This window comes from Epinephelus fuscoguttatus, linkage group LG3, assembly GCF_011397635.1.
Source record: "Epinephelus fuscoguttatus linkage group LG3, E.fuscoguttatus.final_Chr_v1".
Classification (NCBI taxonomy): Eukaryota; Metazoa; Chordata; class Actinopteri; order Perciformes; family Serranidae; genus Epinephelus; species Epinephelus fuscoguttatus.
In genome coordinates this window covers 1,361,668-1,382,059 of record NC_064754.1, presented here as the reverse complement: position 1 = coordinate 1,382,059, position 20,392 = coordinate 1,361,668, and the positions used below count along the sequence as shown (strand labels likewise).

The 20,392-nt window shown below is 43.7% G+C and overlaps 1 protein-coding gene across 2 annotated transcripts; it reads left to right on the top strand.

Moving 5' to 3' along the window:
- The first annotated feature begins 1,616 nt into the window (after positions 1-1,616).
- On the top strand, positions 1,617-19,776 carry pex6 (peroxisomal biogenesis factor 6). 2 transcript variants are annotated; one of them, XM_049572112.1, is made up of 18 exons: positions 1,617-2,168; positions 3,543-4,139; positions 5,160-5,335; positions 5,699-5,782; positions 7,434-7,548; positions 8,593-8,729; positions 8,829-8,934; positions 9,343-9,545; positions 9,834-10,020; positions 10,261-10,337; positions 11,633-11,750; positions 11,901-12,106; positions 12,588-12,649; positions 12,733-12,841; positions 13,398-13,514; positions 13,886-13,963; positions 14,616-14,755; positions 17,261-19,775. In XM_049572112.1, the coding sequence occupies exons 1-18, from the start codon at positions 1,647-1,649 to the stop codon at positions 17,395-17,397; spliced, it is 3,171 nt and encodes a 1,056-aa protein (XP_049428069.1). In that variant the 5' UTR covers positions 1,617-1,646; the 3' UTR covers positions 17,398-19,775. The 2 variants fall into 2 exon arrangements, with proteins under 2 accessions (XP_049428069.1, XP_049428068.1); XM_049572111.1 differs by having other exon boundaries at positions 1,631-2,168; positions 8,832-8,934; positions 17,261-19,776.
- The last annotated feature ends 616 nt before the right edge of the window (positions 19,777-20,392 follow it).

The following is a 20,392-nucleotide window of genomic DNA, read 5'->3' as shown; positions in this document are numbered from 1 at the left end:
CCACCCATGGATGTACCCTGCAGACCCTGCAATTAACTCCCCCAGGGAATTGCTACAGCAGTTTGGAAAATAGTGATATGGTCAGCTAAAGGGAGAACATTTTCAACCAGCTCTGTGTCATTGCAGCGTGGGCGGTGTGTGCGGGTAAAAGTCTAGCAGACCTCTGCCAGCAATTGAGCGGGGAGCTCTAGGTGCTTGCAGCAATCGGGGTGGGGAAGAGGAGGAAGGCCAGCACTGCTCATCTGCACACACTGCTGACACTGTAATGACGGTACATAAGCCTTACACCAGCTGCAACATTAAAGTGATGAACAGAGTAATGCATCAATAGTTGTTATTTATACATCAGGAGTACACTCAGTTTGACCTTCACCATATTTATTTTGTCCAACCCACCAAAACTAAACATTATTACAAATATTTTAAAATTATTGTAATTATCAAAAGGAAGAGCAGAAAATCTCCATATTTGTGAAGCTGGAAGCATGAAAATGTTTTTACATACAAAATGGCGCCAAATAGTTTTCTCAAGATCGATTGTTCGATGAACCATTTCAGCTGTACTTGCACATGAGCCAAGGTTTAGTCTGCGAAAACGATATGCTTGTAAAGCTGACATATAATTGTACTGAAGTAAAATTTACAATATTGACCTGTGAGATGTGGTGGAATAGAAGTAGAAAGCGGCACAAGAAGAAAACACTCAAGTAAAGTGCAAGTACCTCAGATTTGGACTGAAGTACAGTCCATCACTGACTTTTCCTCAAGTAAGACTTTTACTTGCAACAGAGGATTTTTGCAGTGTAGTATAAATACTTTTACCTAAATAAAACTTTGTATTTCTTCCACTACTGGATGTCTGCAAGACTCTGATGTACTGGCCTAATATCAGCAGGATTAATGCAAGTTCTTCACAAGGTTTTTTTTTTATCTTTATAAATGGTTGTATGGCACTCACACAGCCACACCATCAGCCCTGTGCAGTAACATTAAAACAATATTACACTCTGGTCTCGACCAGTGACTGTAAACTAAAGTGTGAACCATTTTCATCATTATTAGGATAAGATCATCCTTTGTTGGTCCCACAGCAGGGACATTGTAAAGGGGACTCTGCTAACAGGAAGCATCAGTAAAAGAAAAACAAAAAAACAAACAAGCAAAACACACAAAGCAATATAGTAACACTGAGCAATATAATAAGTGAAGTGTAAGAAAGGAAAATATGACAAAGACAGGCTGGAAAACATTGGAAGTAAGGGCATTGCACAGTTTATCACATATTGATATATCACACATAAGTTATGAGCTATTGATTATATTATATATGAGCAGTGTTGGTTGCATTTTAATCACAATTGCAATTATTATTACAATTAATGTATAACAATAATAAAGATTATTGTTATTTTAGTTTTATTTTAGAACAATAATAAAAAACAACAACAACAGTAATCATAATATTTTCTTTTTCTGTTTTTTTTTTTATTAATTTATAATAATAATAAAAAGTAAAATATCTATCATTTTTATTTTGATTTTTATTTTAAGTAGTATGTGGTTCCCCGGGTCGTCCTGCAGGTGGCGGTAATGACGTGCCGACAGCCACGAAGAAGAAGAAGCAGCGGTGATGACGCAGGTGTAAGATGGCGGTGCAGGTGGAGTTGTGTTGTTTGGAGAGTTTCCCGGCTCACCTGAGTCCCCTGGATGCTCTCATACTGAAATCTCAGCTTAGCTCAGTTTTCCAGGATGACACCGACCCACCGACCGTCCTCTTCACCCCGCAGCGGCCTCGGGGCTCCGGGAGGCCGGGCATTTTACTGCGCGTTCAGCCGACCACCGAGGAGGAGACTACAAGCTGCGGAGCGGGAAACTCCCCCAGAGCCGAGTCCGAGCACCGGGTCCGGCTCTTCACCAGCCGCCTCTTCCTGCGGCTCCACGGACTCCAGCGGGTCGGCAGCACGGGGTCCGTCCGGGCTCTGGAGCCAGTCCCCCTGGACAGACTGGTGCTGGGAGCCCGCAGTCGGCAGAGCCTCCGCTGGGCTGGAGCCGAGCAGTTCACCGGAGGGCTGCTGGAGCTCTGCCGCCCGGGACAGTGGCTGCTGGCCCGGCGCGGAGACCCGCTGCTGCTGCCCCGACACCCGCTGCTGGGAGAGGACCCGGGACAGGTGACCGTAAATACCGTCAAGACATCATCAACGGAGCATCTTAAAATAATACTTACATAATAAAACTTCAAATAATCTGAATTATCAAAGCATACCAGATCACAACAATATTAAATCCTAATTTATTTCTGATTTAAACGATTAAGTGCCCACACTGTCACACTGTGGGAAAATATCTGTGCATATTATATTATATTATACTATATTATATTATATTATATTATATTATATTAGGTGACACACCTGTAAATGTAAAAGCATCAAAGATAAAAAAAAAAAAAAAAAGTATAAAAAAAAAGATTAAATGAGAACTGTTGTCAACTAGAAATGTCAAAACATGGTTTGATAACAAAACATGCCTTAAATATATGTATATGTATAAATATGATTAAACCTTTTTTGTCAGATCAGGTGTTTTGTTGTCCTGTAAAAACAGAATTATTTTCATTACTGATCATTAATAATGATAACAGTAATGTAATTTGAAGGACAAATGCTCATCTTATTTTCTAAGTCCATGATTATGATCTAAACAGTTTAGTTGCTCCAACCGAACACACAAAGGTATTTAATTCATACCAGATAAACCAGAAAAAAAAGCAGCAAATCTTCACATTGGAGAATAAAATCAGACAGAGTGGGAAAAAAAAGAAGCCATTTTCTCCTGAGTCATGTCTCAGTGAAGAAGTCTGCCAAACTTATATTTCAACAAACTGGTAATAAAGTTTTCAGGATGCACCAAAATAATTTTCTCTTAAAGAAAAACACAGATTTACATGAAGTCGTCTTTAACGTTGCAGCGTGGACGCACAAATGAAGTGAAGCTTGCTTCACGTGTAAAAATGTTGTTAATGTCAGATGTATTGTGACTGTAATGTGTTGTTTGTCTGCGTGGACCTCGGAGTAACAGCTAATAACAAACATTAGAAACTAAATCACTTCACTCAGGTGTTAATGTTAAATACGTTCAGTCACTCCTTGTTTTATTAAAAAGCAAAAGTCTTGGCAGTTAGGCTGCTGGCGTTAGCGTCAGCCTGGTTCCCTCGTCGTAAAGCCGATGGGTTCAGTGAGCTACAGTGACAGTTTTGGTCAGTGGAGTCCGGTGCCTTTGACGAGAGGATAGATGAGAAGTGAAGCCTCAAACAGGCTGTCTGACAGAAAGGGAGAGCAGAGAAATACTCTGAATAAAAAAATCAGAACTTTAAGCTTGTGTTGACCACAGACCTGATTTCAGTCATTTAACAGAATAAAGAAAAAAAAAACAAAACCCCACAGACTTTGAAGCGAGGGAACAGGAAGTGCTAACATGCTAACTGCTTCCTGCAGGACCCGGTGACGCAGCAGCTGGTCTGATGAAGTGTTTTGTGTCTGCAGGTGCAGCAGCAGCTGTTGGAGCTGCTGGTGTTGGACTGCAGTCCTGTAACACAGGGACGGATCACAGCTGACACCTCTGTGGTGCTCACAGACTGCTGGGAGTCAGCGGAGCCCCCAGGGGCCCCCTTGCCCTGCAGACCCCTCACACTGTGCGTGTCAGACTTCGCTCATTACGCCGATGGCCTGGGAGGGGGGCGGTCGCTTCTTGACAGCAGGAAGCTGCTGGGCTCGGGATTCTCCGGCGTCCTGCAGGCGCTGGAGTGCAGGGTGGACGTTCGAGTGGTGGACACTCAGCGGTGGCTCGGGGTCAGAGGTCAGCAGGGAGCTGGCGTGGACGTGGACAGCTGTGTGTTTGTGAGCAAACAGCTGCTCCTCAGGCTGGGGCTGTTCAACCAGGAGTGGGTGAAGCTGTGGGGGCCTCCTGCAGGTCACGGCGATGCGTGCAGGCAGCGGCTGGTCTCCGTGCTGGTGGTGGATTTAACGCAGAGTCCAGACCTGCAGAACCACGACGAGGTCGGTTTCATTTCGCCGACTCTGTGGTTCAACATGACCGGAGGAGACGTGATCCCAGCGAACAGCTGCACTCTGAGGATGAAGGTGCGTCAACACAACACACAGTCTTTAAACACACCAGTGGTCTCCAACCTGGGGGTGGGGACCCCTGAGAGGGTCGTGAGGTCAATCTAAACCCCTTTTTACATTTCATGCTGTTATGCCGCCTCGCTGTTCTTTATAAAAGGTACGATCGTGGAATGGGGGGACAGAGTTGTCTCACCTTTAAGCCGTCAGCAGACGTAGTAACAGCACCGAGTCGACGTCGGTATTAAAGCCAGCAGGACCAACATGTTCTCACTCCCAACTCATCACATGTCGCTGCTTGGTCGGTGCACTGTTACGTCCACATATGATGCACTAGGTATCCTCCTGCGTCTGTTGTTGACGTTCTGGGTCTCCGTATCTGTTTACAGTTGTGTCTTTTCAAAATACACTTCCGTTTTCACAGGAAATGTAGTTTCAGCTCGTTAGATGCAGACAGTCTAGGAAAATAATGTGACTCTGTGATTTAACATGTAGGGTTGTGAATCCTAAAGTTTCTGTAGCCCACTGACACTTTTAGATTGTGCTGCATTTTTGAAACTAAGCAATAAACATGAGCAGCCCAGGGCGTTTGGTTTTAACTGCACTGACAGTACAGCGTGGTCAAGGGAATTTCTTCAGATTTGGCACAAACGTCCACTTGAGACCACTGAAGAATAAACTGATTAGAATTTAGTGTTTGAAGGTCAAAGGTCATATTTTTGTCTGTAACTCAATAATTCATGCGCTAATTATGACAAAACTTGACACACACATGTCTAACAGGGTAAAATAATGAAGGTCAAAAGGTCCATGTTTTCACAGACATGAATGGAAAGTGGTGAGCGGAGTCAAACAACCACTGGGCTGTAATTCTAGTTTTCCATGAAAATGTGGGGGGTCCCTGAGCCACAACCAGAAGACTTTTAATGTGAAAGATGTGCAGGAAGTGTTGAGTCACTGTGACACAGAAAACGTGTAATCATGATTAGTGAATGTTGATGTGTCTGATCATCCTGGTGTCCTCTCCTTGTGTCTCAGAGGTGGAAATCGTCTCCTGCTTCTGCTGTGCCCGGCGCTCGACACTCTGACAGTTTCTGTCGCTCAGCCTCTCCAGCGTTTGCCAGCGAGATTCACATCCAGCCGGTCGTGTCTCCACTGTACAACAACATCAGCTGCTGCGACAACCTGCTGTCTGCACACTTCAGTACGCCAAGGTCAGCCTCAGTCCCCGTTTCACACTGCTTCACTAACTGCATGTGGTATTAGTGACTAAATCACTGGTTCCCAACCTGGGGGCTCCGACCCTTATTAGGGGTCACCAAAGCTACATGGGGGGCCCAGAGGCCTTCTGGATTTTAAGAGGTGTAAGAAAATGTTTTAAAAAATATATAGCAGGCTTGTAAACTTGGAACCTGAACAATTTCAGTGAACATGTCTTGTATCATAAATGGAAGATGTTTTCAGAGGGATTAGGGCACGATGTCTGCAAAATATGTTACAGATATCTACAGAATATAAATGACCTCACACAGGAGCAGACTCCCAGTCTGACCAGTTTGTCCTCTGCTTCTGTGCAGACTGGTTTCACAGGGAGACATCCTGACAGTTCCTGCTGAAAATCATCCCGACCTGCTGGAGAACAACTCAGAGGGAATTCACAGGTACCACACATCCGTCCACGTTCGTTCATCTGCCTGCTGAAGGCTGCAGAGGACATGTGGTGGATTCGGAGTATTTTCAGGGTTCCTACGCAGTTTGGAAAAGAATGAAATTTGATTGAGTCGTTTCCAGGTTTGGATTAGTGTGGGGAAAAAACAGCAAAGAATGGAAACTATTAGTGTTCCCAGGCCCCTGTTCTCTTTTCTAAAATATAAAACTCAGAATTTTGAAAATGACGAGAAACGAATGTTTCTGATGGTGTTTGGAGCCGGCTGTGCAACTGAGCGCTGAGCTGCCTCTACGCCTGTACGTCACAGCCTGTTAAACAGCTCTGACCCAGGTGCTTTGTAACTGAACCAAATCCAGACACCTGCGACCTCATGACTTTGAAAGAAAACGAGGCAACATCTTTGAATTGTAGGATACATAGCATCAGAAACATTTCTGCTGTGATGTAATTATCAGGAAAGTAAACGGATGATCTTTTCTGTGTAAGGAAACCGTACCATCGTCGTTTCTATGGACACAGTGAAGAAACGAGGCAGCACAGACGAAAATGACATTTTTAAACACTTCTTTAAACTCATTTTGGTGCTTATATAAATCCCCAATTCCAAACATTTGGGCGCTGTGTAAAACAAAAATAAAAACAGAATACAATTATTTGCAGTTTTTTTCAACCTATATTCAGTTGAATGCACAGATATTTAATGTTCAAACCGATAGAGCTGTGACAGGAGCCTGTTTCCTGTCACTGTGTGACATCATCACCTCAGTCAGTGTTTGGGAACTGAGGACACTAACTGTTGAAGTTCATCTGACTTCAGTGTCTCAACAGTCCCATGATGCACCTCTCCATCCATCACAGACGCTGGTAACAATCTGGATGGTCCCAGAGGACAGGACGTCCATTGGCTGGTCAGAGTCCGTCTCACATGAGCTCGGGCTCAGAGAAGTGGGCGGAGCCTGGTAGAGTCTGAACTGTCATTGGTAGTTGCAGCGATGTGTTTACTGACAGTGGTTTCCAAAGTGTTCCTGAGCCCATCATGTTGGTTTGTAATGCAGAGCAGTGTGAGGGGTCAAAGGTCACGGACATTCAGTGTTGGTTTTCAGCTTTGCCCCTGACACGCAGACATTTCTGCAGATTCTCTGAATGTTTTAATAATATTATGGACTGTAGACGTGAAATCCGTAAATTCTGAGAGTTGATAAATGTTCTCAAACTGCTGAACTGTTTGTTCACACAGTTTTTAGTAATTTGACGTCTCTGCTTGTGAACAGCGGAACCTGTCAGGATGCTGCTTACACATGCAGTCATGATATTATCACCTGTTAGCAGTGAACCTGTTTACCTGCTGAATGACGTCCTCCCCAGTTTTTGTTCCTCCTGTACAAACTTTATTAGAACATGTCACAGCATCAAATTCCTAACGAGTGTTGATTTACAAAAAACAGTAACGTTTATCACTTTGAACATTAAATATTTCGTCTCTGCTGGATTCAGTCGGCTAAAGGTCCAAAAGATTTGCAAATCATTGAATTCTATTTTTATTTACATCTTACACAGCGTCCAGACTTCTTTGGAATCGGGGTTGTGAATTCTCCTGTACTGTTGATACATGATGAGTCTGTGTGGCCTTTGACCTCCATCAGGTGTCCAGTGCTGTTCTTCAGAGTGCAGAAGGTGTGTCCGTCTGCAGAGACAGAAGAAGAGGAAGGAGGAGGAGGAGCTTACCTGGCTGACAGACTGCACACCTCTCTCTACATGGTGACCATTGACCTGTGTCTGTGTGTAACAGCAGCCCCTTTTACACAGAGGTGGCGCTATAGAGCCGCTACGAAGTTCTGTCTTTATGCCACCTATTTATTTTTACAGAGCTAAATGACCTCAGCCTCATGGCACTGTTGTGATGTCAGACAGCTTGATGACATCATGGAGTCAAAAGAGGCATGGCATGTAACACAACAGCGTCAGCCTCTAGTGTGACATATAACATGTGTCAGCAGCTCTTTATAAACAATAACAATGACATCACATGTCAATAACAATCATTTAGCGTCCCTGTTATATGGCAGCTGATCTCGCCCTCTGCTCGGAGGGTAAGGAGCTCCTGGACCTCACTGTTTTCACTGTTTGTGGACATTTTCAGCCACTGTTCTTTTTTGATTTAGCCGCTAACTGCTAACAGCTACTATTTAAAGCCGCTACAAGGAACTTTTAACTGGATATGCAAAAGTCTCTGGTTTCTGCTGATGTCTGTGCGTGACCCACAACAGCAAATGAGACCATCGATTTACGGCACTCAGACGGCACACGTCATCTTACCTAGCTGCTTACATTTATAGTGACTCTTATAAATAGTTGCTATTCATCCCCAAAACAAACACATGCGCGAGCCAGGTAAGCATGTTTACGACAATACGCGCTAGAGCTCATGGGAAATGTAGGCTTCATTCCGGCAAAACACTACCACTTTTCGCTTGTTGCCAAAATCAACTCAAAATGAAAGTTCCTTGTAGGGGCTTTAAATCTCCCACGGTGCGTCGCATATTTAACACCTCATCAAAATGTCACACCTGTGCTGCCCATGATCCCGTCCTGCCGCCTGTCCCGTTAGTACAGACATCATTTCAGCGCCATTACTACCTCTGTTCTGGCTCAGATGTGAAATAACTCCATTCCACAATCAAACCTGGTATACAGAACGGGCTGTATAAAAGGGGCTAGTGTGTGTCAGAGTGTGTGTCTCTCTGGCGGCTGACTGTGTGTGTGTGTGTGTGTGTGTGTGTGTGTGTGTGTGTGTGTCCTCAGAGAGCGTCCACCAGCAGCCCCGTCCCCTGTCTCTGTGTGGACGGCGGCTCGTCTCTGTGGAGCAGTCTGTCTCCTCCGGGCCTCACTCAGACCGTGGAGCTCCTCAGCAGCATCATCCTCCCTCACCTGCAGCACAGGTAACTCACCTGTCTGCTGCCAGCTTGGACAGGAAGTACTGTAGAGAGAAGCATGCTGGGACATGTGATCAGTGATGTCACTGTTTTGTCTGGTTGTAGCAGCTCTCTGTCTGGCTGCACCGTCCTCCTCCACGGTCCTGCAGGAAGTGGAAAAGTAACTTCGGTCAGCGCGGCGAGCCGCAGGCTAAACCTCCACCTGCTGAAGGTATGATGTTTTCTCCTCCTCCTCTTCTGAACCTCCATCTGCAGAAGGTGTGTCTTCTTCTTCTTTTTCTTCTTCTTCTTCTTCTTCTTCTTCTTCCTCTTCCTCTTCTTCTTCTTCTTCTTCTTCTTCTTCTTCTTCCTCTTCCTCTTCTTCTTCTTCCTCTTCTTCTTCTTCTTCTTCCTCTTCTTCTTCTTCTCTTCACTGTAAGAATTCATTATAAGTTTTCACACTTTTCAAGTTATAAATCAATATAATAATAAACACATTAGTGATGTCATCATCCATCTGATTATAACACAGCTACGCTCAGGAACAGCCGGCTTTACAAAATAAATGCAGCTTATTCTCATGACATGTTCCTCCTTCAGTGTGTGAGTAGTTACACTTCCTGTTGTTACCTGTGTGCAGGTAGACTGTGTGAGTGTGTGTGCTGACACTCCTGCAGCGTCGGAGGTGAAGCTGAGCTCGGTGTTTCAGCGGGCTGACGCCCTACAGCCCTGCATCCTGCTGCTCAGGAACCTGCAGCTCCTGCTCACGGCTCGAGGAGGTGCAGAGGAGGACGGCAGAGTCCAGGCGGCGCTCTGCCAGCTGCTCCACAGCGCCCCCAGCAGGTCACTGACCACCTCTAACCCTCACACTGTAACACTGATCTGCGATCAGGTCAGCCAGCTCATGTTATCTCAGTTATCGACAGGAAGTACCAGACCGCCATCATTTGATCCTGAACTCCAATCAGCACGTGAACTCCTTCTGAGGTTAATTAAAATGTAATTAGTGGTTTTAATTGAGGTAAATTTGAGGCTGTGAATGACTTCCCTTCTCTGTCGAGGTATGACGGCCGTTGGTTGAAGTGAATCACGCCTCAGAGGAAAAGTAACACGGCTGTCTTTGTGTTTCAGTGTGGTGGTGGTGGCGACGGTCTGCAGACCTCGGGAGCTGTCTGCAGGTGTCATGGCGGCGTTTGTCCACCAGGTGGCGTTGGAGAGCCCCACCGAGGAGCAGCGGCACTCCATCCTGGTCAACCTGAGCCAAGACCTTCAGCTGGGGAGAGACGTCAACCTGGAGAGACTCGCCAAACTCACTGCAGTACGTCACTGTTAGCAGTCAGGACCCAGACCAGTACAGACCAGTATAGACCAGTACAGACCAGTCATAGATAGAAAAGTGATAGAAAAGGGGTCCTTTAAAATGGCTGTGAGAGAAGAGCTGTGTGCAGAGGGTGTTTTAATTTAGTCTAAACTCAGACAGTGAGAGTGTTCACCAGTGATTCCTCCTTCTCCTGCTCCTCCTCCTCCTCCTCCTCCTCCTCCTCCTCCTCCTCCTCAGGGGTTCGTGTTGGGGGATCTGAGTGCTCTGCTTGTGGAGGCTGGTCGAGCTGCCTGCAGGAGGCTGATTCACACCTGGTGAGACTAAATGTTAAAGATCATAGGTGAGGCTGTGGTGATAAAATAAATTTGGGATGAACTATGAGCTGCAGCGATTTCCGGGTTCTAAGGTATACTGTGATGTAAAAGTTGACAGTTATCACACCTTATCTACGATATGGGAAAACCTGTGACTGGACAAAGAATCTCTACTTTATCTGAGTTGCTTTCTAAGAGGAGACTTTTTACACAAACTTCCATCAACGAAATGGTTTCAGGTTTCAGTATTTTTAATAAAACGTGTGACGCCTCTGTTTTTATTCTGACTGATAATCATCTAAGTTCTTTGATACCATGATATAGTCAAACCTGCGATACTTTCTGAGATCATTATCGCAGCACGAAAATCTCACACCGTGCAGCCCGAGGATTAACCCCGCCTTACATCACGTGACTCCCAGCTTCTTTCTCCAGTGTGAATTTGTCCTGCTTGTCCTCTGTCTTCTGCGTCTTTAACAGTGTTCATTTCAGAGGAGAGTTCTCAACGGGCCGAAAAAATTACAACCTGAACCGACCCACATGAGCTGAAGCCCAAACACGACCTGTCCGTCATCATCAACATAAAATACTGAGCCTGAGCTCAACCAAACCCGACCCCCCTCCCAAATGCATGAGTTAGCTTATAACGCCCAGGACACACTGGCTGTGTGGTGGCACAAACCACGCGCGTCTCCAGTGGAAAATGAACCAGCTCGGGGTGCCCACTAGCTGACCTGGTAAAGCAGGCACCCCATGTACAAAGGCTATGTCCTTGCCACAGTGGCCGCAGGTTGGATTCCAACCCATGACACTTTGCTGCATGTCATCCCCCTTCTCTCCCCCCTTTTCACGCTATAGCTGTCCTATTGAACAAAGGCCAGAAGTCCCCAAAAATATCTTTAAAATAAAAGGCAAGTGACCAACTCAGTGGATCACCGACTCTCCATGGTGTATTTCCCCACCAGTGAAACTCTCTGCTCCGGCTGGGAGGAGGGGCAGAACCTGCCTGCTCCCCAACCCTTCTCCCCCTCCCTGGACTTTTTAATATGTTTATTTATTTACATGTTTTTTTCCACAGCCCAACCCGGCCAATCAGCACACATTTTCAGCCCGAGCCCAGCGCAACCTGTCGGACGTTTTGGGACCCGTCGGGCTCAGGTTGAGATTGAGAACTCTAGTTCAGAGCAGAAAACGGTTTGGTCGGTGCAGACTGTAAGAATTAAGTTTATCTTCTTAAGAACGTTATAACGTGTGTGTGTGTGTGTGTGTGTGTGTGTGTGCGCGCGCGGCTGCAGTGGTTGTCGGCAGGAGGAGGATCTGTGCTCCAGTGGAGTGACCATCCTGAACCAGGACTTCACCTCCGCCCTGGAGACCCTGCAGGACGCCCAGTCCACGTCCATTGGAGCCCCCAAGGTGATCACACAATGAGCCTGTAAAACAGTTCCTATGATGTAATGTGTCTGTGGGCATGAACGACTGCATCATGAAGAAACCAGCCAGGTGTTGTATGATGTCCTCTCTGACTCTGACCCCGCTGCTGGTGGAACTCTTTTGTGTGAACAGATCCCTGATGTGCGTTGGGAGGATGTTGGAGGTCTGCAGCAGGTGAAGAAAGAGATCCTGGACACAGTTCAGCTTCCTCTGCAGAGACCAGAGCTCCTGTCCCTGGGTCTGAACCGGACTGGAGTCCTGCTGTATGGTCCACCGGGAACAGGGAAAACTCTGCTGGCCAAAGCTGTGGCTACTGAGTGCTCCATGACCTTCCTCAGGTAGACACTCCTTCACCTTCCTCAGGTAGACACTCCTTCACCTTCCTCAGGTAGACACACCTTCACCTTCCTCAGGTAGACACACCTTCACCTTCCTCAGGTAGACACTCCTTCACCTTCCTCAGGTAGACACACCTTCACCTTCCTCAGGTAGACACACCTTCACCTTCCTCAGGTAGACAGTCCTTCACCTTCCTCAGGTAGACACACCTTCACCTTCCTCAGGTAGACACTCCTTCACCTTCCTCAGGTAGACACACCTTCACCTTCCTCAGGTAGACACACCTTCACCTTCCTCAGGTAGACACTCCTTCACCTTCCTCAGGTAGACACACCTTCACCTTCCTCAGGTAGACACTCCTTCACCTTCCTCAGGTAGACACACCTTCACCTTCCTCAGGTAGACACCTGTCAGAAAAATAACAGTCAGAACACAACACAGGTGACATTTTCATGCAGGTGACTTTAACGTGTGTTTCAGCGTTAAAGGTCCGGAACTCATCAACATGTACGTGGGTCAGAGTGAAGAGAACATCAGAGAAGGTCTGTTTTCACCTGAAGGATCCTTCTGCTTCATTTCAACCTGAACTCACTGAGTTAATGTTAGTGTGTGTGTGTGTGTTCAGTGTTCTGCAGAGCACGCTCAGCTGCTCCGTGTGTCGTCTTCTTTGATGAGCTGGACTCTCTGGCTCCCAGCAGGGGGCGCAGTGGAGACTCTGGAGGGGTGATGGACAGGTGAGTGTTTACCTGCCCTGATTCCAGCTGTGTCACTGTGTGAATGAACTTTGCAATCTTTTATAGACGTAGTTATTGACTTCTTTTACCACACCTTCTCTCTTGTTTTTGTACTGTTTGTTTAGTTTTATTATCCAGTTATTCATTTAGACTTTTGGTTCATATTTTTCAATTATTTAGAGTTTATGTTTTGTTTTATTTACTCTTTTATTTAGACTTTTTTTTAAATATGTTTTATTTATTTAGACTTTTTTGTTAATTTTTTAATATTAAAACTTTTTGTTAATTTTCATTAAATTTTTTATTTATTTATTATTCGTGTTTTGTTTTATTTATTTAAATATTTAGGCATTTGTGTATTTTATTTCATGTGTTATTTATTCATACTTTAAGTTTTGTTTTATTTATTTATACTTTTGTTAAGTTGTATTTAGGTATTTGTGTTTGTTTAGTTTTTTTATGAAGTTATTTTTGTGTGTCTGTTTCTTTTATCTCTTATTGTGACATCATCTGTGACATCAGGATCAATAAAGTTTGAGTGAATCTCTCCGTACAGAGTCGTGTCTCAGCTGCTGGCCGAGCTCGATGCTCTGCACTCGTCTGTTGGGGTTTTTGTGATCGGAGCGACAAATCGTCCGGACCTGTTGGACCAATCACTGCTGAGGCCGGGCAGGTCAGAGGTCACACACACACACACACACACACACACACACACCTCTGTATCACTGCTATCATGTAAAACCTGTTTAAAAAATCCTTTAATCTGTGTCCAGTATTTATCGTGTGGAGGAAACCTTCAGTAAAGTTTAGATGTTTTTATTTTTCTGTGTTTCCATGAACCTCAGATTTAAACATGTTGTTTCTCACATTAATGAAACCAGAGTTCAGGCTGCTTTGATCAGATTTTACCTTCAAAGTGTGATTCTAAACACCTCATCAGGTCAGTCTGAGTCTTATTTTAACACAGTCTGTCCCATGAGGACAGATGTGTCCCTGTGATCCACAGCTGTGACATGTTAAACTGTCTCTCTGTGTCCTCTTCAGGTTCGATAAACTGGTCTACGTCGGAATCAACGAGGACCGAGCCTCTCAGCTGCAGGTCCTCCGAGCCATCCTCAGAAAGTAAGAGCAGCTCCCCCTGCTGGGCCACAGCACACCTACAGTTAGTCTGGACTAGGGTCAGAGCAACAGAGGCTGAATCCAAATGTCTGCACGTCCTGGAGATTAGGGGCCGTACACATGCCAGGTTTTTTGCACTCTCAAATTCATTGTTTTTAATCTAGACGTGTGGCAGGTGCACTGAGACACTAGAGCAACACCGTTGTGCTGCACAGGCGTTCCTCAGCACCTGTTTTTCAGAGCGCAACACCTGAAATAAACTGAAGCTGAAAACACACTGGTGTCACTGTGATGAGACGCGTCAGGTGGAGGCGTCACGCTGCAGCTCGCTCAGCTCCACAAAACATGTTTGCATGCAGATTTTGCACTTTAGAAGACATGGAAATAAAAATAAAAATTAAAAATTGTTAATATTCATTAGCAAAATAAAAGTGCAAAACACCTCCATCAGTCATCTATATGTATATATATATATATATATATATATATATATATATATATATATTCTGTTTACAAGCTGAGCAAAGGACAGTAAATTAAAAAGTATTGATTAGAGTGGATTAGTCCTTTAACGTGACTCTTTGTTCCTGTGGAATGTGAGCGGAGGATGTTGGAGTGTTTTTGTGACCTAAATGTAAATAAAAGTTGTGTTCAGATTCCAGCTGGACGCTGCTGTGGACCTGCAGCAGGTGGTGCAGCGCTGCCCCGATCACATGACCGGCGCAGACCTGTATGCCCTCTGCTCAGACGCCATGACGGCCGCCATCAAGAGGAAGATCTCTCTCATCAACGACGGTAAGAAAACGCAGACACCACTTCTGACATGAAGTCCAACATGTAAACGACAGAGCTCAGACACTTCCTGTCCTGAAAGGTAGATAGATAGATCACTCGTTCATTTACACACCAAACACTTCTGATGTGAATCCATTTAAATCTTCTCATCGTCACAGACTCTGTCACTGATCATCTAACGTTTTCCTCGTGTGTCGTTCTTCCATCTGTCAATAACTGACAGAGGGGCTGACTTGTAGCTATTTAGTTTTCACTAATATATCTTCACACGAGGACATTACTGTAAAACTTCAGTTAGTAGCCCGGGCTATTATTTGCTTAAATGACTGAACTCAACTGGTCTATGTTTGGGACAGGCCTTTAATTCCTTCCACACGAAACTGTTGCTCAGCAAAGATCAGGAAATACAATGAAACTGTTATTCAAACCAGTATGAATGTTAGGGCTGGGTTAAAATAATCGATTCATTTGAACGACCCGATATCGATTCGTAAAATCCGAGATTGATCTTTTAACGCACTTTTTCTCACCGATGTGTGAAGCTTTAATCCCATTAATCTCGCCAGTAGTGAACGGGCCGCTGCACTAAGTCACCAATGACTGTAGTCTTGAGAATCTCCAACGTCGCCGGCGTCTGGTGTAATTTATCATTGTGCTGCAGCAGCCCCTCCTCCTGCCGTCTGTGCGGCGGGGTTGCTGCGCCACTTTACACACACACACACACACACACACACACACACACACACACACGTAGTAGAGATGCCGCCGTGCAGACAGGAAGTGAAGATAACTTGAGCTGACGACAGCTACGCTTGTTACTGTGAGTGCAGTAAAACCTCCTCGAGGAAAAAGTCAATACTTTATCAATACAGCTGATCAGCAACATGTAAACATGTAGAGAATATTTCAGTCTGCTCTGTCCGCAGTCTGTCATCCACCGCCGCTGACATCATGTTATAAACAAGCACAGAGGCTTTACAGCTAACAGCCAGTGGCGCCGTATAGGGGAGAAAAGTTAGGACCATTGGCGGCATCCTGCAAGGGGTGCCAGCTGGGGACTCCACAGTTCTCCTGGGGGGATTCCACGCTCACGTTGGCAATGACAGAGAAACCTGGAGGGGCTTTATTGGGAGGAACGGCCTGCCTGATCTGAACCCGAGTGGTGTTTTGTTTTTGGACTTCTGTGCGAGTCATGGACTGGCCATAACAAACACCATGTTCGAGCACAGGGAGGTTCATAAGTGTACCTGGTACCAGAACACCCTAGGCCAAAGATCAGTGATTGACCTTGTGGCCACCTTTTAAGATGTGGACCACCCGTTTGTACCAAGCAGTTCAGTTCAGTTCAGTTCAGTTCATAGTTTCTGTCTCCACTGTGAAAAGTTGTGGATGGTCCCAACAGAAGCGTTCCTTAGCGTCCCCATGTTTGGTCCCCCCTCTGTTGGGGTACCTAGCACACAGATCTGGTACTAAAAGGTGGAGCTGTGAACACTGCAGTCTGATTGGTCAGTAGAGGACGCTCACTCTGGTTTTATGTAACCTCTGTTCATACATCAGTAAACTACAACTATAAAATGAAAGAGAAAAAAATCACTTCATTCACTGGGCCGACTGCCGGCAACTTTTAAGGTGGAACGTTAACTTGTAATGTTACTCAATGCATGAGTTGATGACGTGAATCCATCAGCACACCTTAAATTTTACTGTGACAACTTTGACCATCACTTTAGTTTTTATATGACACACACTTTTAGTAATGACTTTAAAAATATAGATTCATTTGGAGCGGATTATGTGAAGGTCATATATTCTAATCCTCACTTCCTGTGGGCTACAGCAACACTAAACCCCTGAGCTTGCCTGAGAAGGACTAAATGCACAAAGCTGCTATTTTGAAATATCCCATGGAGAGAGACTCTCACTGCAGCCTGTTCTATTTTGTTGTGAAAATGTGGGCGTGCAGCCTCGTTCTGTGGACGATAAACCAGGTGCAGACTTCCATCTGTGTCACCGCTGATGAGGAAATACAGCGAGTGCTGGACGGAGCAGTGAGTGACAACAACCCCGCCCACATTTAAGAGGACTGTCTGAACACACCCAGGGTCTAGGTACCATGTCACTGCTGGTTCCAGAGGTGCTGGACTGAAAGGGTTTGGAGGAGACGGGGCTTTAGAGGACTGAACTGTAGTAATGTCATTAAGTAGAATTGTTATCAGTCAAAATCACATTATGGCTGACATGTTGCCTTGAACCAGTGTGAAGTCCAAAAGCAGCTGCTGATATCTACAGTTTCTGTCACTGCAGATTACGTGGTCAAAGAACAAAGAGGAAGAACTGTTTGACACGACAGAAAAAAATAACAGACACATGAAAATAAAACTTTTTAATTCAAAGCAGCTGATTAAGAAAACCATGGAGGTCGACTTCACTTTAACTCTGCCCATCTGTCTGTCTGTCTGTCTGTCTCTCCTCCCGTCTGTCTGTCTGTCTGTCTGTCTGTCTCAGGTCTGGACACAGAAGACTCGCCTCTCCTTGTCTCCGTTGAGGATTTCTCTTCAGCGTTAGAAAACTTCATGCCGTCAGTTTCACACGAGGAGCTGCTGAGATACAGAAACATTCAACAGAAGCTCACTGCCAAGTAGAGACTGATGATGATGATGATAATCATGTTCACCACTCAGATGAAGGTCTCATTTAAAGCACATATCAACACTGTAAAATACTGTAAATGTAAATAATGTAAACAAAAGTTAATTTATGAAATTCTGAGATGTAATTATTGAATATTGCCATTAACCTCGACTAATGAAACTAGATGTTAGAGTTCAGTTTTTCTCTTGATGGAACCATCGCTACGTCAAATGCTAATGATGGTTTCTAAAGGCTTTTCACAAAAATCACTTTTACTATTAACAATTACTTGATTAATGTTGTGATATTCCAGCTCGGCGTTAACTGCAGTACCTCTGCCTCATATTCTTATTCTTATTACATCAACTATAACCAGTGTTAAATATACACATGCATATATAATGTTGTAAAGCAACCTTTTAAAGGGTTGGATCATGTCGTCACACAGAAATTTAAAAATCATATCCAGGTGTGAAGGAGAGCTAAAATATTGGGATTAAAGAAGAAGTCGCAAAACTTGAAATAATGCTGATTTTATCACTTTTGTCAAAACAAAAATTGAAGGAGGCATTTTTTTTAAAAATACTTTACAGATGGTTCCTGGGCAGAGCGTAAAGAAGCTGCTATGAGACGCAATGAAAATACATTTTCATTATCAAATCTGTTAAGGCTGATTTCTACATTTCACTGCAGTAGTCATAAAACTATGATACAAAGTTATGAAATTTCAGTGGACAAAATCACAACCTCTCAGTTCACTGATCATGTAGAGATTTCTGAATTCCATCAGTTCAACAATAAACAAATTCAAAAAACTTCGACTTGGCAGATGATGAGTTTTTGCTTCACAAAGTCATGACATGGCAGGATGCTAAGCTATATACAGCAAGCAGGTTTTATTTTTTTAAATTTTAAAATGTCAGTATCACCTCAACAAATAAAGCAGTGCAGCACAGAGCCAAAGGCAGAGATAATCAGCAGTAGAATTAGATGCAACTAAATTTCCCCGTCCTGTTCACTTTGACACTCGATGAAAAGGAAGCAGCTGCGACCCAAAATGTCTCGTTTGAGTTTGAATTAATGTCACAGTTGAAACACACAGTCGACAGTTACAGATTCACTGAGAGCAGCATTGCTAAAACAAGAACAGAACACCCGAACGGTTTGTCGTACCATTTTCCCGCCTTTTTTTTTCACTCAAAATCTAAGCTTCTAGCTAGCACTGTCAGAATGTCAGCAGGCCGACTGTCACATTCTAATGTAAAAACCTTAAAATGATAAGACAAGATAATTTTCTGGCATCATGTGATGGTAATGTAGCTTAGCCAGTTAGCTGTCTTATACTCTAAAGCTAAAAAGGAACAGTTAGCATAGTTAGCTAGTTGGTTGTTGCCAACTACTCCTCCAACAGTTCAAGCCTTTTCATCATAGTTACTGATACATTAATTTTACCACACATCATAAAAAGTTAAAATACTGCGAGAAAAAAAAAATCGAAATTCATATCCCCAACTTTTTAGCTAGAGCTAGCTTTGGTCAGTGAGCTCACTACCTTTGGTTAGCATCAGGGCGGTCACCTTAAATTCAGTATCATTTGAATGTGGGGAAAACGTAATATCAGTATTCTAACTATAACGATCTGTCCGACGCTAAAACTGTAGGTATGTTCGTAAAATGTTCACACAAAAAAGAAAATTAGCTAGCAGTGCTAAATGGATTAAAACACAAACTGTGAATTAATGTGTGGAAGCATTTTGGATTTTACACCACAGATTTAAAAAAATCTTGTATAAAAGTAAGGCTGTTTCTTGTGTGAAATGCAGCGACAGTAACGTTAGCTTGTCATCAGGTGAGGCACCATGAATAAAAATATGTGAATTCTACAGTGTAGTTTAGCATTAGCCTGCAAGTATGTTCAGAAGTATTTTAGTGAATGAGATGTTGATTTTTAATTATTTAAACTTTTTTTTAAGTGACAGCCCTGTTTTGTTTAGCATCAGCTAACAAATGTTGCTTTGTTACTTCACAGACATTAGCCTATTTTTACACCATCTGTGGTGCAGGCTAGTCAACTGAAACAGCTCTGAGCCATGTGTAATATATTAAAATGAATCAGCACCCCAGGTAACACTGACAAAAAGTTTCGGCCATCATGATTGGGGCCATGTTGACTATGTTAGTTCAGCCTAAACCAATTAATTTCTTAATTTTTTTCTACATCTCACAACCAAATCACGTTTTATGTGTTGTTATATTTTTTTCATTTTAGTTTTTTTTTCTCTGTAATTGTGAGTTTTATTGTCAAAACAGTAAAAGTCAGAATCTGGTAGAGAGGAGTAAAAGGGCAGTGTTGTAAAAAGAGAGATCTGTAGCATTAGCAGTTAGCTTTAACCTGCGCTATGCTAACATGTACAATAAGAAACTGATGCTCAGCTAGATAATTCAACTGTTCAGATTTCCTAAATAAATTCCCTGAACTTAATTTAGGATGCAGAACCTGTGTAGGTGGGTTACACATCACTTCATGTTAGCCGTCTTAATCAATACAAGTATTCGGTGACACTTTATATTAAGTCAGTAGTTTATTTTTTGATTTCACTTTTTACAGCAGGTTGATAGGTTCAACAAAAATAGGTTTCCTCAATGGATGTCACTATGAAGATTTAAAAAATGGCCTCAAACAGAGATTGATCAGATATCTTTAAATTGTGGTGACAATATGGCAATAAAATCTACAAGAAGTGGAGAACTTAGTATAAAGTGTTACCGTGTTATATTCAGCCGTCAACATGCTGGATGTGTTTATTCATTTTGCAGTAAATCCATCATTATAGCAAAGTGAATAGCATATGACTGCCAGACCATGACGGAACAACACAAACACCTCAAAGACTGGGAATCTGGAGAAATAGCTGGTTAAAAAAGGACTGAAGATTATCATTTATGTTCTCAGAGGTCAGATTTCAAGCAGCATTATTTATTACTGTCACATGAACACCTGTAATA